Genomic DNA, 16,572 nt, shown 5'->3' on the forward strand with positions numbered 1-16,572 from the left:
TCTGGCTGTTTTATACCCTCAGGATGACTAAGTGATGATTTACTGCAGATGCCCCTTGTCTGTTATTGTCTGCTAAAAATACCAGTCTACCAAATACATCATGGTTACCCCAGAGACACACCCTAACGTACACTAAAGTTCTTTCCCACTTCATTCAGATAAGCACCATCATCCGATTTGTACAACTACTTAGCTGATTCATTCTGAAGCATGCAGGAAAGGTTTTGCCCTGTGTGTAAGAGAAAAGGAGAATCCTCTTTGATGGCAAATTATGTTATTGTATGCAGAATATTTTTTGCTAGCTTTGTACAATCTAATATTCAACCTTTTTTTTTTTAACAATTATTGATATAAAACCGAAAATCGATCGAAAGTTTTAGAGATCTTGCTGATATCCTACAGTTGTTTTTACCAAAGGGGGTCTGCACAGTCTGAGCACATGTTGATAACTGTGCACACACAGAGAAATGAGATTAGCTGCTCTAGCTTTCACATGACCAATGATTGCATTAGGTTGCAGTCACAAGCTGTTTCTTAGCAGGGCTGGGGTCTCAGGTCAGAAAAACACCCTCACAAGACACATATCAATCATCAACACAAGCAGACATCTGGGGTATTATTACTGTGCGTAAACTGAGTTCTTTCCTTTCAAATAGTCTGACCAGCTCATTCCTAAATTTCTGTATTTCAACTTTATTTGTGTTTGTATTTCTGTGCTGTGTTAATTTACAGACTTTTTGGGTGAATCAGGCGCAGTTAGGTAAAGTTGTCTTTGCTCACATCTTGGGCTGACAACCACAACATGGTGTTACACTGGTAGCTGGCAGTGCCTATATGTTTAAAATGCTTGTAAAACAAAACAAAAGGCTTTATACAGCTTTATAGTTTTCTAAAGTTAAAGCTTTGTTTTGGCAACAAAATGGTCTCATCATCAGGTACGTGGCTCACTGAAGACAAAACAAGGTGTGCGAAGCAAAGTAACAAAAACTTGCCAGCATGGACCACACTTAACGTGGCTACCACAGAGCTGATAAACAAGACAGTTTGTGACATTAATGTAAGCAATGGAGTCATGGACTTTATCAATAAATAGTGACAACCATAGACTATAAGCAATAGCCACCATATTTGTGAAGAAACATTGAGCATGCATGCATCTTTGCAGTAGACTCAATATTTGTGGTGGCTTCTTCACAATGCAACCAAGATACTTGGTTAAACATTACAGTGAAAGCAACAACCTGTGTCTGTTCCACAAACTTACCTAGATTATCAGCTGCAGTGCAGCGTAAGGAGAAGGATGGTATCGATACCACATGGGGAAAGGGAGAGGAAAAAGATCCAAGTCAACTAAAAAAGTGCCAATACTTAACACTACCCAACACCTATAAGTGCAATTTTGTGTGCCTGGATGCTGATCGAGCACTGTAGGAATAAATCCCATCATAACCATTATGAGGTGTTTCACACCCAGTACCAGACGACATTGTAATACAATTATCTGACATGCTTAAATCTGAGTAAAAATGTGAGTGCGAAAAAACAAGCTCCACAGAAATGCCTCTCTTAAAGAAATCTTTGGCAGGAAATTCTATTCCTATTCAAAGGAAATGCCAGATATCAGCAGGTTTTGTTTTTAAGAGCTGCCATTATCTGATACTAGCAGTCTGCTGATATGTTGCCACATCTATATAGACAAATTGATGAAGCACCTGAAAAACAGTACTGCTCTCACTAGCACACTGGTCAATTGGGCAATGAATTCTAAATCATCAAAACATCACTCAAAATTGTATTTTGTTGGATATGCTTCATGAACAAAAACAAAATAGCTTCAATAACGATCAAAGTCACGCAGACAGTTCTAATGGAATGGCACAGTCCTTATGTAGCAGTACTAGTAATGATCACTATGTACAGTGTTAATTAAACCTATTGCATAGGAGGAGGAGAAAAAAACATCAACCTTTTTCTTTCTTATACTTTTTTTCCTGAATATCTGCAATTTGAAGAATGTGTGACATCAACTGATTAAAAGCGTAGTTTACTGTAACCATCAACATCCCAAAACTTACTGGAAACATCTTCATCTAATTCCTTTTTTGTTTATGATATTTTTTTCTAGCTAGGTAGGTGAATGTGTATGTAGAATCTGAGCCAAGAGAGCTGCAGATGGAAAAAGCCCATGCCCCCTCAGAGAGTGTTTACCAAGTAAGGTAATGTTTAGCCTCACAAGATCTGCTCAAGTCTAATAAGAAAGGACACATTTCTTCGACACACATTGCTGTCTAATGAAAATGCCTTAAATATAGTTTGGACTTTTGTCCTATTTAAAACAAAAGATGGCTTTTTCATTAACAAGTTGTTTCAATCATCTGATTCTTCTTTTAGTCCTCTATGCTGACTTTTCACAGATGAAAGTCAACAAAATCACAACTTTCTTAGATCTGGTCTTAGTGATGTTAGTGCTAGTAGAAACGTAGCCTCTATGGTGAAATAAGTGACTGAATTTCTAGAAGCCATGCCTTTTCTTACTTTTTTTTTAAAAAGACATGTATTTAGCTTATCTTTTGGCATGAGGGGCATAGCAGACTCAAGTTTCATGCAACATGATTAAGGTGTGGAACTTAAAAGCATTTTAATTATTTACTTTCGAAGAATTTAATCTGAAAAAATTCTCTAGCAGACACTTGAGATTAATATATTTCACTGGATAAGCAGACAATGCTTCAAGTTGTTTAATGTGTGATCCCTATATTAAGCAAGTTTTTTTGTCTGCACAATAAAGATATGGATATACGGCGACGTTCCTTTGCTTTTCATGCTTTGTGGTCAAACTTTTAATGCGCTGGTAGAACATTGTTAGTGCAAGATTTGTCTCGATCATAATAAGATTAACTGCACTTCATAGTGTTATTTTTGTTCATTCATATAACCTTTGGTTTCAAATAAAAAATGAAATATGTTTGTTCTTTTTGTTACCTTTCTTTGCTTTCTTCTGAAGTTTCAGTGTGTCTGAGGACTTCTTCTTTATTTCCTGCCGGGCTCTTTTATACTCTGGTTAAGATGAAAAGGTAAAATCAGTAAACTAACTGTGTTAAAAAGGTACTGTTTTTCATACACTTTTGAAAATCTAATACAATGTGAATAGAGCTGATGAAATAACAATACTATTGAAACACTGACATATTACATTGCTTTAAGAAATCAAAGTAAGATATCAAAGTAATTTCTGGATCAGCATGTTGGTTTTATATTTTTCTTTGTCCTACCTTTAGCATGGTCCTTGTCCAAAGTGTTGACTCCTCTTTTCCACTCCTCCATCTGTTCTTGGAGAGGGTTGATCAGACCTTCGAGGAAACCCCTGAGAAATCAGCAGAATACTTATTTGTAATCAGAGGTAGTCTTGATCATTAAAACTATTTACAAGTAGATTTAAGACTAACCATACATAAGCTATACTTGTCACTGCTGAAATTCATTGAAAATATTATCTGCTTGGGTTTAGAATGGAAAAAAATGATATGCATACAAAATGTGTTTTATTGACAAATCAAACGGTTTAACAACTGATGAATAAACATATCATACAAGTGGAGAAAATGTTAACTACCAGCTTCTGATTCTGCTTTGCGGGGTTTGTCAATATATCTTTTACCTGAATATATAGTAGCAGACAGTCCGTGAAACATAAAAATCATTAGGTCTGCTTTCCCTTTCTGTCTCAACACTGTATGGTCTTGTCTGTCAATCACTGACAGGCAGAAAGAAAAGGAAACTGGGGAGACTGAGAGAAGAAATAGGCTGCTTATGTCTGACTATGTGTCACAGGAGGTAGTAAGAACCTTGTGCAGTCATGTCTGTCAATCATTACCCAACTGTGCCTGTCTTGTATTTGGGATGTATTTGTGAGTGTGTTTAAGAGGCTGTGACTGTGAGAGGTAGGCAGCTGCAGGCTTAGTGCATGAAACTAAAATTAGATTTCTCCCTATTGCAGACATTTCTCTCCAGTGTGTGTGTGTGTGTGTGTCAGTGGGTGGTTGGTGACCACGGCCCCCCTGTGTACAGCCCCTGCTATGGAGATCCAAGTGGAATCTCTACTGAAATGCCACCCGAAATTAGAGAGCCCCTTGTCTGTGTTATGTGTAGTGTGTGTGTGTGTTGTGTGACAGGGAGAGAGAGAGAGAGAGAGAGAGAGAGAGAGAGAGAGAGAGAGAGAGAGAGAGAGAGAGAGAGAAAGAGAAAGAGAGAAAGAGAGAGAGCAGGAGAGAGAAAGAGAGAGCAGGAGAGAGAGAGAGAGAGAGCAGGAGAGAGAGAGAGATGTGGTGTGTGTAGCTACACTGAAACATTATAGATGCCTGTGTTGCTGGACAAATCGTCTCTTTCCCAGCATTCCATGAAAAGGGGGCATTCACGCCCACACACACAAAATGTCAAGACATTGTGAATATGGTGAGATAACGATTCAAATGAAGACCATTTTATTGGAGTTTCACTATGAGGGAAACAGCTTGGTTCAAAGTACTCTAACTGTGAGTTACCAATTAAGGATGCACTGCAAAAGGATATAAACCCAATACAATGTTTACCTTTGAAAGTTTTAAAACTTTAGTGCTGACAATTATTGTCAGAACTGGAAAGTAACATTAGAAGGACATCATTTGAAGTTGGTGGGGTTGAATGTGCATAGAGGGGACATTCTGTTGGGACACATGAGCCCCCTGTTAATATTCCCTTTTAGCTCAACCAAACCACTGTCATGGGGTTTATTGACATGGAAATCCAGATGAAATCCCTGCTCTCACAGAACCTCTCATATATTCACCAAACTTGCACAAGGAAAAAATGATATCAGGTCCCATGTGTTGGTAAATGTCAAAAGTACTGTGGGTGATTAGAGACAAGGAAAGAGTTGTGTTGCTTACATAGAGAACTGTTTGAGTTTAGCCTCTATGCTGCGATGTCTCATACACATCCTGGTCAACGCTGATCCAATGTCTCTGGTACCACCTGAAAAACATACAAAAAAACCCATAAATTATGATATAACAAAATGGATGAGCTATTAATGTGATAACTGCCAATGAATGAATCAGCTTCATGAAAGATTAATGGAAAAGAGCAGGATGTACAAACATTGAAGTGGTTTTTGACAGTAAAGAGAGGGTTAGAGGGTAGAAAAACCTGAGAGGAAGGCTAGGGGGCAGTTTTTTCACTGTGATTTAGATTTAAAAAAAAATTCTCATCCTTAACCTGAGTGAAAATGCTGTCCATTAAAGTGAATTGCTGTAGTATATTGCAAACTGGAGAAAATCCTTTAGCACAGACCTAAAACATGGACATTTTGGATTTCCTTTTATTTTTGCCTGGGAGAACATATAGCTAAACTCCATGGAAAGCAGTTTGCACTTACAGTATATAGAAGTAAAGTATACAACAGTCAGCCAATGTTGTTAATTAATCCACTTCCTACTAGATTGAGAGTAACTTTGCTGCTAGTAAAAATGTGGCAGGCCTTGTTAAATGAAACGTGTAACAAGCACTCACTGACCCCAAACACTCCACTGTTGCTGAAAACTGTGGGAATCAGCAGGAAACACTAAGTTACGAATAGCACACATAATCAGGTCAAGAGAAATGATGGCAAGTAAGAGCTAGAGCCTTGTAAATGTGCCTGAGGCCAGTGTCAGTGTCCTTCACACTGGCTAACTAGCTGTCTACTGGAGGCCTCAGGCTGGACAGCTAAGAAAGGACTTGACGTTGATTGACAGAGGTATTGTCTAACTGCTCAGTATGACTAGCTGGTTCTCTGTGGGACTGAAGCATTACTGTGTGTGTGTGTGTCTGCATGTTTGCATATGTGAGAAAAAGAGGGTGGGAGCTGAGAGATCTTGTATGAAACTATGGGAGTTCTTGTGAAATTTTGTGTAGACCCAAAGTGATACTGTGTGTGCATGGCTTTATGTGTATGTGTGTATGTGCGTGCCTGTGTTAGAGACGGTATGGTTGTGATGATCTGATGTGAAGTGTGAATTCCCTCCAACAGAGCAAGCCATTCTACTGTCAGCACAGTCCTTGCTGCATGCAGAGACACACACACAGAGCTGTCACTCACTCACACAGAGATTTACAACACATCCACACACACAAAATTGTCTTTACTCCATCAGAACAAATGCAAGAGACTGCTGATTTGGCCTCCAACACATTTACTTGTGGTGATTGGGTTGCTACTTTTTACAAACAGAAAGAAATCCTCTTAACATGAAATTCCTAAAGAATAGAAGAGCAAATAGTCAATTGAAAAAAACCTTCAAATTGAAATTATGAATACAAGTGTTTTGAGTTATTTAATGCAATGTATTACTTAACAGTATCTATTCCTGTACCTTTTACAAAACTAAACCAGTGGAAATGCGTATTTTAGTGTCAGCCTCTGTGTTATTGTTAACCAACAGTCTGCTTCTGTGCTGCTCTTCTAACTGCTAACTGTAACAAAGAGAGATTCAGGATGACAGTGAATTAAGCTATTCTAGATGGCAAATTACAACTGTCTCATACCTTTCAACAATACATAATTTAATGTCAGTCCCACTGAGCCCATTATGACCTTCAATTTTTCCCTCTATCCATTCATTCATTCATCTGCTCCTCTTTCACTGCGTGCACTTGTTATTCCAGAGGGTGTGGCTACCACTTGCTATAAAAGACCTTTCTGTTATACAACACCATAATCGTCATTCATTCCTGCGTTGACTTGTTTAGTCATCCTATCCATTTATCCATCCACCCACCTCTGCCATACTCTGACTGCTTGTTATTTTAGAGGGTGTGGCTGATTGATGCCACAGTGCCACAGGGAGGCCACACCACTGACAAATGTTTTTTTCAGTAGAAAAAGTACTTTTGAGTCTGGCGCATGCCGTCAAGGGAAGAGTTTGGTTTCAGCTGATTATTCAGTTGCCAATACCACACCCACACTCCTGGATTCAATATGAGACATTTTCAAATACCAAAACATGCTCATGGTTATATACACAGGTGCATCATTGTGGGCTCACGCTCAGCTCAGATTTTGTGAGATTATTGCAATACCCCAATTCCCATTTGAATAGAGTTACATGAAATTGCACATTCCCTTTCAAGGATTCATATTTGTAAAAAAGATACTGCTAAAATTAAGAGAAATTTGTGTGCCGATGTCAGCATTGCTCTAGACGTGGGTATGTTAAAGCAACTCCTCCCATGCCATGAACATAAACAGGCAAAAGTTCCAGATAACTGAACAACAAAACTGTTATACATAGTTACATGACAGTCAAAAACAAATTAATTAACCCAAACAAATACAGTAACACCCAATATTCCACATCCAGGAGAGACTTGTGTGGTTCTTCTTCTCATAGTAGGTAGCTAGTAAATGTAGCCTCTACCATGGCTGTCAGTTACTGTGGAAACCGTATACATATATGTGTATAATGCATGTGCCTGCTACAATCTGACTTGGGCTCCAATAGTGTCACCACCACCCTGTTGCATTCTGCCAGGTATAAACTGACTGACTCTGAAAGTTGTTCCGTGACTCTAAGGATAAAGTGGCTGCTAACACACATCGTCTACTCTGTCTAGCACCAAGTGACCCCTGGATAGAAATAGCCACATTGGCAGCCCCAGTTGTCTACTACGTAGACACACGCAAGCTTCAATTGCTTCACTGCCAGGCCAGACCGCTGCTTTCTGTGTGTGTAGTAGCATAGCTTGCTGTCAGTAGAAATAGCTGCTGCGTTACATGGTTGTTTCGGAGGCTTGTAATTATTCCTGTACCACCAACACTTAACTAGTCCAAAAAACACACATGCACTCATAGACACTTGAGCCAACTCTTTGGTGCATCTGTGTATGAACAATGCTGAAAAACCTACTGAGCAAGTAGGCAACCCCAACCACTTTGAAAAAAGATGCAAAATTTGGCAACAGCATGTTTTGGCATGATTTGGTCAGTGGTTTAAAAACACCATCTATTCCATATGTAACCAATCAACCAGTGTCCCATAGAGTAAAATATTAATGGATTGTCTTGCAACTGTATTTAGTTACTAAACCCACTTTGGGTTTATTAATCTCCCACTGCATTCAAACTATATCAAGTAATTAATGAAAGTTGTAGAAAAAGTATGTTATAACACTAAGGAATCACTACTTGCATATATTCCTAACAAAGCATAGTCTCTTGGTCTCTGATATTTCAGCTGTTTGTAGAAAGTAGTGTCTCAAGACTCTATGGGGACATCTGTGACAGAGGTGATAGTTTTCTGTCAGTGTGTGTGTACGAGTGTGTGAGAGATAGCATTGCAATTGATGTCTAGTTGCCAAGTCTGTCTCTGTCCTCAACCCCCATCCAGACTGTTCCTTGGAATGTCACACTGTGCTGACACAGGGAGTGTGTAGCTGTCTGTCTGTCTGTTTGTCTGTGTTTGTCTGTGTGTGTGTGTGTGTGTGTGTGTGTGTGTGTGTGTTAATGCATTTTGTATAAAGGCATTAGAGAGAAAGGACTTTGAAAGGACACTAGGTTCAATGCAGCAGGAAGCAATATGACGTGGATCCTTTCCTATAAGCCTGCAGCTTTTAACAGCAGTAAGATGTCGATATACCAGTACTTTATTTGTAGAATGCTGACACATAGCTAGCTATGTGTTTGTTGTGATTGAGAAGAATCTATTCATTTGATACATCTCCTCAAATATAAACAATTTCAGTCATCAACATCAAAACATGAGAACCATCAATCATATAATTTGTTTAAATACTGCAAAACTAATATGATGTAACTAATAATAGTATGAACTGTTCTTCTAATGTCTAACAAAATAACAAACATATTAATGCAATATTCATAGATTCCAAACAATTCCAACTTTTCAAAGCACCAACACTGTTGGCCTACAACCTTATAAAGAGCACTGATTCATCAAACAACATCCAAACGTTTTTGCTTATAAGACCTTATTCAGCTTGTTTCTATTATAAACTATATTTTTTAACTTGTATGCAGTCCAATGTCTCAAAAGGCTGTAACCATCTCTTCTCACAAAATAAATTTGTTATGTTACAAGCAGATTTGGAGGTTTTGAAGAGGTAACTTTTATTTAATATGCCACATTTGTTATATGAAATACTATATTGAGATGGTAAAGGTTTCTCAAAGGTACTCTCGCTAATGTTCAACCTATGGTTTGCCCTTTTTGAAAATCAGGACCATTTTACATTTCTGGTTAGCCCAATTAAGAAAGCATGGTAAACACTAAGCCACAGATCTTAGCTTGTCATTAGAGGATGGGAAGCTTATATGAAAAGAGAATTGAGTGATTTAGGATAGAGGAGAAAGGGAAGAAAGGAGGGAATGGTCAGAAAGGTAAATGTTTAAAATAGCTTTTCTATACATTCTAATGAAAGAATGAAGCAAATTAGAGAGGAGAGGGGATAAACATATGGGGAGAAGGAAAAATTGAGAAAGAGCGAGAGTGATTTGGCTTGGGTAGTTTTGACATGGAAGTTCAGAGAGGCTTGCTAGCTTAAAACCAACTCTGTATGGGCACCAGATGGTCTCTGTTAACTACGGGCCAGTGGTTACGCTGATAAGAGACTGGAGACCATACAGCTGGATACACACACACACACACATACACGAATGCACTCACCCAGCTGGACAGAGGTAAGGCGATCTGTTCACGAGCTAATTAGAGAGCACTAAGGCTACATCCACACTAAGCTGGCTAAATTTAAAAACACATCTTTTACTCATGTCGGTGTCCAATGGAAAAAAGCTGCTTTTTCTTTCACACCAAAAAATGAGCAGTGACATTTTTCAAGATGATGATGTACGTTTGCATGGGAGTACTGTTAAGAAGCCAATGTGTTGTTGCCTTAAGCAAAACAGATAATTACACAATGCCAGTTACTTGATTATACGTTTTATCTTGTCAGCCTACTTTATAGCCATTAACTGGGAATTACATTTACACTCCACTGTAAAAGTGCGTTAATCACAGTTGGCATATATGAAATTAAGTCTAATTTTATTTTTGCAGTCATTCAGGTGTCAGACACCAGAATCAGAAAAGATAGAAATGCACACGTATATACGAATAATCTCATATCAACGTCACCCCCTTTTTTTCATAACAAACTAAACAAATGTAACTTCTTTGTTCTCTGTAACTTTAAAGTAAAGCAACTTCTAGACACACTTCTGTTAAAAAGGCCTGATTCCTGAATCATATTACATACTTTTGTCTTTGTATGATGTCTATGAAAACATATCTGACACACGCACACCACTGACTCCTAGCTGAGCAGTTGGCATGTCCAGATGGAGCCACCCACATAGCACAGATACAGGCTAGCATTTCATTCATTGATTTATATTTCTGCTCAGTCAGTCTGGAGCCTACTGTAAGTCTACAGTTACATTTTTCAATAAATTGAGTGACTCATTGTGCAGAGCTTTAATGAATCTTGTAGGAATTAATGTGCCAAAAAGATCAATCAAAAAATCAGGCACAAAAATCTACTATACCATAGTAGATATATTATTGTATTCTGTATCATATCAATTTAAAGGGTGAAGTGAGGAGAAGTGCATGAATAGCAATCTGCATGGTCTCCAAGGTCAAGGGCTTATAATAGCCTGCTCTAATAGTTGGCCTGGACTCCTTGGGAACCAAGCCCACCTCTTCATTCATCAATAGCTGCTGACAGAAAGTCAGCTTGCCTGTCTGCCCACACACACAAACACACACACATACACTCGACAGTCAGCAAGTCTAGCCTCATCGGCCACCAACACATGCAAGCGTGTGGGCGAGCAAACACACGCACCTGCTGCAGTGTGACCAGTGCTGACACAAAAAAGCTCTGGACTGTCTGACTACAGCTCCCAGCAGCTGTCACCCAAAGACATGAGAAGGGAAGATGAGGCGAGAGGGGAGAGGAGGAGAAGATGAGCAGAGAGCAGAGGAGTTGAAAGATAAGAGGAGAGGGAGAGCAAGTTGTGTACAGTTGGATGAGGATCTTCCTGTCCTGGGACATACTTTAGTTGATGGGTATCTTAAGTAGAACAGAGCACTATGGTCATATTATTAGTGCTGCTGTTAATTCTGTCAGTTAATTGTTGCTCTTTAATGTTTACAGATGTCTCAAAATTCTTCTCTGGTCTGGTAAATCTGAATTTACTTTACTAAAATGTGCTGACATGAACCAAAGAATGGCATTGAAAGAGCCAGAACTGATTGTGCAACATCACAACTGGTACACTATATAACAAAATCATCAACAACAGCACTGAACCTATGGTCATGAGCATACTGTAGATTATAAAAAAGACATACAGTAACAAAGGCTGTAAACTAATGACCATTATAATTCTAACAGCCGCTCTTATTACATAGCACAATGTTCACTGAATACAGATAGAAGAGATGTGAGACTGACAGAGGAGATGGTGGATCATTGGCCGGGTTGAAACCCATGAAGCTGTTTGTCAGTGGTTTGCATAATAATCAAATGAGGCACCAAAACAACTGCAGGCTGATGTCTGAGTGGCTTTATGCCAAATTACAGGTGGATGTGTAGCTCAGTGACAGTAGTCATCAACATGGGCAATCGGTCAACAATGTAGTGGATTGTAATACTGACTGCAATTCAACAAAGATACTCAGATAATCATAAGGATGCCACTTTAGTCTATAGTTGTGAATGTGTGTCAGTGTGCCACTGCAATGCAGTGAAATGCATCCTGAATAGTAATACTTGAAACTACATTACCTCTTATCTCCTGTTCCCCTCCTGTGCTTCTATTTTCCCTCCCTTCTGCCTTGTTCTAATTTCTTCTTCTCTACTATTCTCATTCTATCCCCTTTTTCCTTGTCTTCCAAATTCCTTGTACTCTTTCACCCTTTAACTGCCCTTCCTGCACTCAACTCTATTCTCATCGCTGGTGTGGGAAGTAGAAGCAGTATAGATATGCACAGGGGTAAATAAGTGATGTATAGAGAGATTTTTATAGAGGGAAGAGTTGTGGACTGATGTCCGCTAAACAGAGCAAGGCTGGTAACAGTAAGTGTGTCAGTGTGCCACTGTAGAGCTGTGGCCTGAATACTAATGAAAGCTGTGCCAAATTCTAGTAAAATTTTTACAGTGTTAACATAATGCTAATTGGAAAATAGAGAAAAATGTGTCATAATGAGTGGGAGAGGAGGCCTGGAGAGAGAGGAGAACACAGTGAAAGAGGCCATATATTGAGTTTTTGTTGTTAAGGACATGGATGTGAAGAAATGAGGAGAGCAATAGTTGACAGGGGGGAGGAGAAAGTCTATAGATGACAAAGAGGAGTCATTTGTCACTTCTGTGTGGTTCTACAGTGTGAATGCTAACAAGGTTTTGAGGCCTCACATAAACAAGAAAAGATACCTGACAAATGCACCCATTGCTCCATGGGTCCCTCTCTATCCCATTTGGATGCTTCTGAGCTACTATACGTCCCCCCTCTGTTATTCTTCGCCTCTTTCACTCTTTCTGTCTCACAGCACTGTGGCGTGAATGGATGCTAAAGCAATGGATGAGAATCAATTAAGATAACAAGAATGCACTGCTCTTGTCCACAAAATGCCACCATCCGTTTTCCTGTCACACTCTGTGGTGTGCTGCTGTGCAAGTTATTGCTCATCTTGGATATTTGCTGCACACCCTTGTCCTTATTTACAGAGACTTCCATTTGCCCAATAAATCATCATTAAAACTTTTAATATTCTGCATCTGATATCTATCACTGAAATAATTATACATGCAATGTATAGGACAATGCAGCAGTCATCCTGAGCATACGGCTAATGCAAACAAGGAGTGCTTCATGCCCAACTGGTGAAATGACTGGTTGAGTTGGTCACCTGACCTCAATCCAACTGAAAATGTGTTTCACTTACCTATGGCCGCACTGATGGATAAGCCCCCCAAAAAAAGAACTAACTGAGGAATGGTGTCAGTGCAGGCCTTGCAGAGCATCAAACACAAAAGGTTGCAGCTGTTTAATTTCTCTGACTATAGACATCATCAAACAGCATGACATCTCTGCCTGGAGATTAACTGTAAAGCAGAGGACTACAGTATGGAAGTGGAATCTCTGGAACTCACAAGATGTACAAGAGGAGTACAAGACAATACTTTGAGGGTGGTCTCTAGACACAAATCCTTAGCTTTCAAACAGTCTTCAGGCAGACTTGGTATGCAAATTCATGCTAACTGGCTTACTGTACTCTTACAGCGCTATGTCATAACTGCACATATTGGCTTCAGCTGCAGATTGCAATGTAAATGTAGGTCATGGAGGATTTTCACCCCCCTCTGCATCCCCTTTATTCCACTGTATTCCTTTGATTTATTCTTTTGAGCTGCTCTCTCTGATCTAGTTCTCTATCGTACTCTCCAATCTTTCTGTGCTCAGTTTTTCTCTCTCTCTAGTCTGTTTCTGTACTGGCTTAGTCCTCTGCTCCCACTCATCGTCTCTGATGTTTCTGTGAATGTAGTACCATAATATTAACATGGTGTCTGAATTAATCCAGTCAGTAAGCAGTTGGCCAGTTCAGTGAGCGGTCAAAGTCAAGACAAAAATAAATGCTCAAAGAGAGGTTGAGAAAGTCTCATGGGAAAGTACATGGGACATACAGATTTTTTGCTCTACTGAGTCAATAGTAAGTAATGTTTCACTGTGTAGTATCAAAGAGAATATGTGCAACATTGTTGACACCAATATATTAATGGGCAAATATCTTAATAACAAAAGCCTGCATAGGCCTTGATCCATGTTAGCTTAATGTCTACCACTCACAGTAGCACCAAGTCAACATCTAATCATCACTTGGGCTTCAGACCTGCATGTTTTAAGCAGTGTGTATTCACCCAAAATGCCCAATCTTGGGTAAGTGTGGGTGTTGAAATACACAAGTTTTGATGACATGCTGAATCTACAGGCATTATACTGTTGGACAAAGTGAAGGTCAACCAAACACATACAAATCACCACAAGTGCAGTTATAATTCAGTCTCATCCACATTTGAGGTTCCAGATGTGGTGAGAACAAATAACTTCTAAAATCTTACATTCAAAATTGTCAGTTGTTGTAATAGAACAAACAATATAGGGATATGTTCTCTGATAGCTAGTGTCTGCATATTGTTCGACCCAGCATGTACCCGGACTCTGACCAATTAAAGCCACCAACGAGGGGGTTTAAGCGAGTCATAAGATGAACAGAAAGCGCAAATGAGAGAGACACACACAGAGAGATAATAGATTACCATAGAGCCCACTCTTGCTCTTTTCCACACTGTACTGCCCCACTTTTTCTCTAATCTCCCTTTCTGGTCCGACACACATTCCACAGACAGATCATAGACAGAAAGGATTTACTAGGACCCTCTACCAGCGAAGTTAATCTATAGCTCTTTTGGTTGAGTATTGCCATCATTAAATGCAGTATGCAGAATTGAGAATAAGTGGCAATGATAACTGCACCTTCAATCATCCCATGAAACCCATTCATTACAAGGTCAATGCTAAAGCAACCTTTTTCCAAATATATTGGACAAATTAGATGATGTTCGGTGCATTGTGCAGACCAGCATCACGTAGGCACATGGTCAGAATGTGCAAAAATCTCTGATGTCACAATTAATCATTGACAGGGAAGGGGGCAAAAGTTCATATCTCGACTGCAATAACTGAACGCAACAACAACAACTGAATAAACTAAGGTTTGAGTCACAGGGTCTGAGTCACGTTCACCCTTATGCAAATTAATGTCACAGTCAAAGTAGCCTGTCTTACTCATACACTATTAAATTATGTTATTCTTTAGATTGGGAACGTGGCAGATATATTCAAGTAAGATTAAGGTAGGTGAAAAACTCACATACACATAATAGATAAGAGTAAAAGAAATGTAACTTAAAAAAAATATCCGCAGTAGAGAACTTTGTCACAACATGTATTTGTAGATCATGTAGAGAAAAACTGGTAATTCAAGTAAAGAGGGTGCAGAAGGTACACTTAAAAAATCAAAAAGAATTCAGACCGTGTAGACACATGCTCTTAGACTACAGTCTTAGATTACAGTCACATGATGAATACTGTCAATAAACCATCTAGCGGCTTACGCAAGAGGTTTACTTGGAAGTAACAATTCGAAGCCATGATGTAGTTTTGATATGGGTGTCAACAAGGAACAGCACTGTAGTATCCTTGATTGTGTGTAAGAGAGCGAGAGACTAATTGCTCCTAAATGCCTCACTGAGCGGCACAGGAAGTCATTCCTGCCTGTGGCCATTAAACTTTACAACTCCTCCCTCTGTTGATCGGACTCAAATGGCTATTTATATAAAAAGAAAACAAAAAACTAAACTAAACTAAAACTAAACTAAACTGTAATTTAACGCTACAACTATTTCACTGTATACTTTATATATTATTTCACTTTTCACTTTATATTCTATATATTTCCAGATTGTCTACTTTATCATTTTATTTTATTGTCTACTTTATTATTTTATTTTTATTTTATTGTATTGTCTACTTTAATTGTATTTGTATCTTTATCTCTTGTTTCCATTCATGTTGTATTTCTATTTCTACTTTGCACGGAGCATCTGAAACAAAACAATTTCCCTCCGGGATAAATAAAGTATGTGATTCTGATTCTGATTCTGATAAGGTGAATGGCAATAAACATTTATGTAAATGATCCAATCACTGTTATAGACTACAGAGAAAAATACCATACTACCAACATTACTCTTAATACCTATAATACTATGATAGTAAACGCCAGTGTCAAAACTGGCTTGTGCATGTTCATCTGTAAACTGTGTGTATCTACATAGACAGGGTTTATCAATAATGTATGAAATATAAGTTCTCCAATACTGTTGCCAAAATAACAGTCTCATTCATATTTACACAACATCCTGTCTGCCAAAGCAGCAACAGGGATAGGACATCTGTTACTGCCCCATAGCAATTAATGCTATTTGGAACACTTTCATCATCTTTTGTTTGTTACTGATGATGCAAACACAGGGAAATTGTGCCAGATAGAAAGTAAAGACAGATAAAACAGTGTTGAAAAGTGACACACAATACTATAATCTTATCAGCAATTCAATTTAAACTATCAATATATGGGCTGCTTTTATTAACATGTGGAAAAGTTAACAGGAGGATAAGATAAAAGACAGATTTAATGTATGGTTGAAAACACTTAACTATTGCAGCATAAGAGAACAACATCAAAGTGATATAGAAGAAACATTAACATTTGACCAGATGATCTTTAATGAATGTCACTTTCAAAAAGGTAACAAAATGATGAAACTTTGGTTGCTGAGGGGAAATCCACCCTGAAGCACAACATAAACAACCTATCTTTCCTTGTTCTTTATTAAGAGTAACATGTTTTTGCCTGGCAAGGTTAGAAAACAAGACAGCAGTCTGTGGTATAATTAACACATGACACATGAAAG

General features: G+C 38.6%; 1 protein-coding gene across 9 annotated transcripts in view; it reads right to left on the bottom strand.

Annotated features, from left to right (window-relative positions):
- Positions 1-16,572, bottom strand: part of LOC115567557 (protein MTSS 1-like) — a 53,926-nt gene that overhangs the window by 13,639 nt on the left and 23,715 nt on the right. For 5 of the 9 annotated variants that reach the window (XM_030394263.1, XM_030394259.1, XM_030394262.1 and 2 more), the window contains exons 4-7: positions 4,926-5,010; positions 3,273-3,364; positions 2,983-3,057; positions 1,265-1,276 (exon numbers count right to left, since the gene is read on the bottom strand). In XM_030394263.1, the coding sequence (XP_030250123.1) occupies positions 1,265-1,276; positions 2,983-3,057; positions 3,273-3,364; positions 4,926-5,010 (264 nt within the window). The remainder of the gene's footprint in view (positions 1-1,264; positions 1,277-2,982; positions 3,058-3,272; positions 3,365-4,925; positions 5,011-16,572) is intronic. The other 4 variants (XM_030394264.1, XM_030394261.1, XM_030394260.1 and 1 more) reach the window with 1 other exon arrangement.

This window comes from Sparus aurata, chromosome 17 (assembly GCF_900880675.1).
Source record: "Sparus aurata chromosome 17, fSpaAur1.1, whole genome shotgun sequence".
Classification (NCBI taxonomy): domain Eukaryota; kingdom Metazoa; phylum Chordata; class Actinopteri; order Spariformes; family Sparidae; genus Sparus; species Sparus aurata.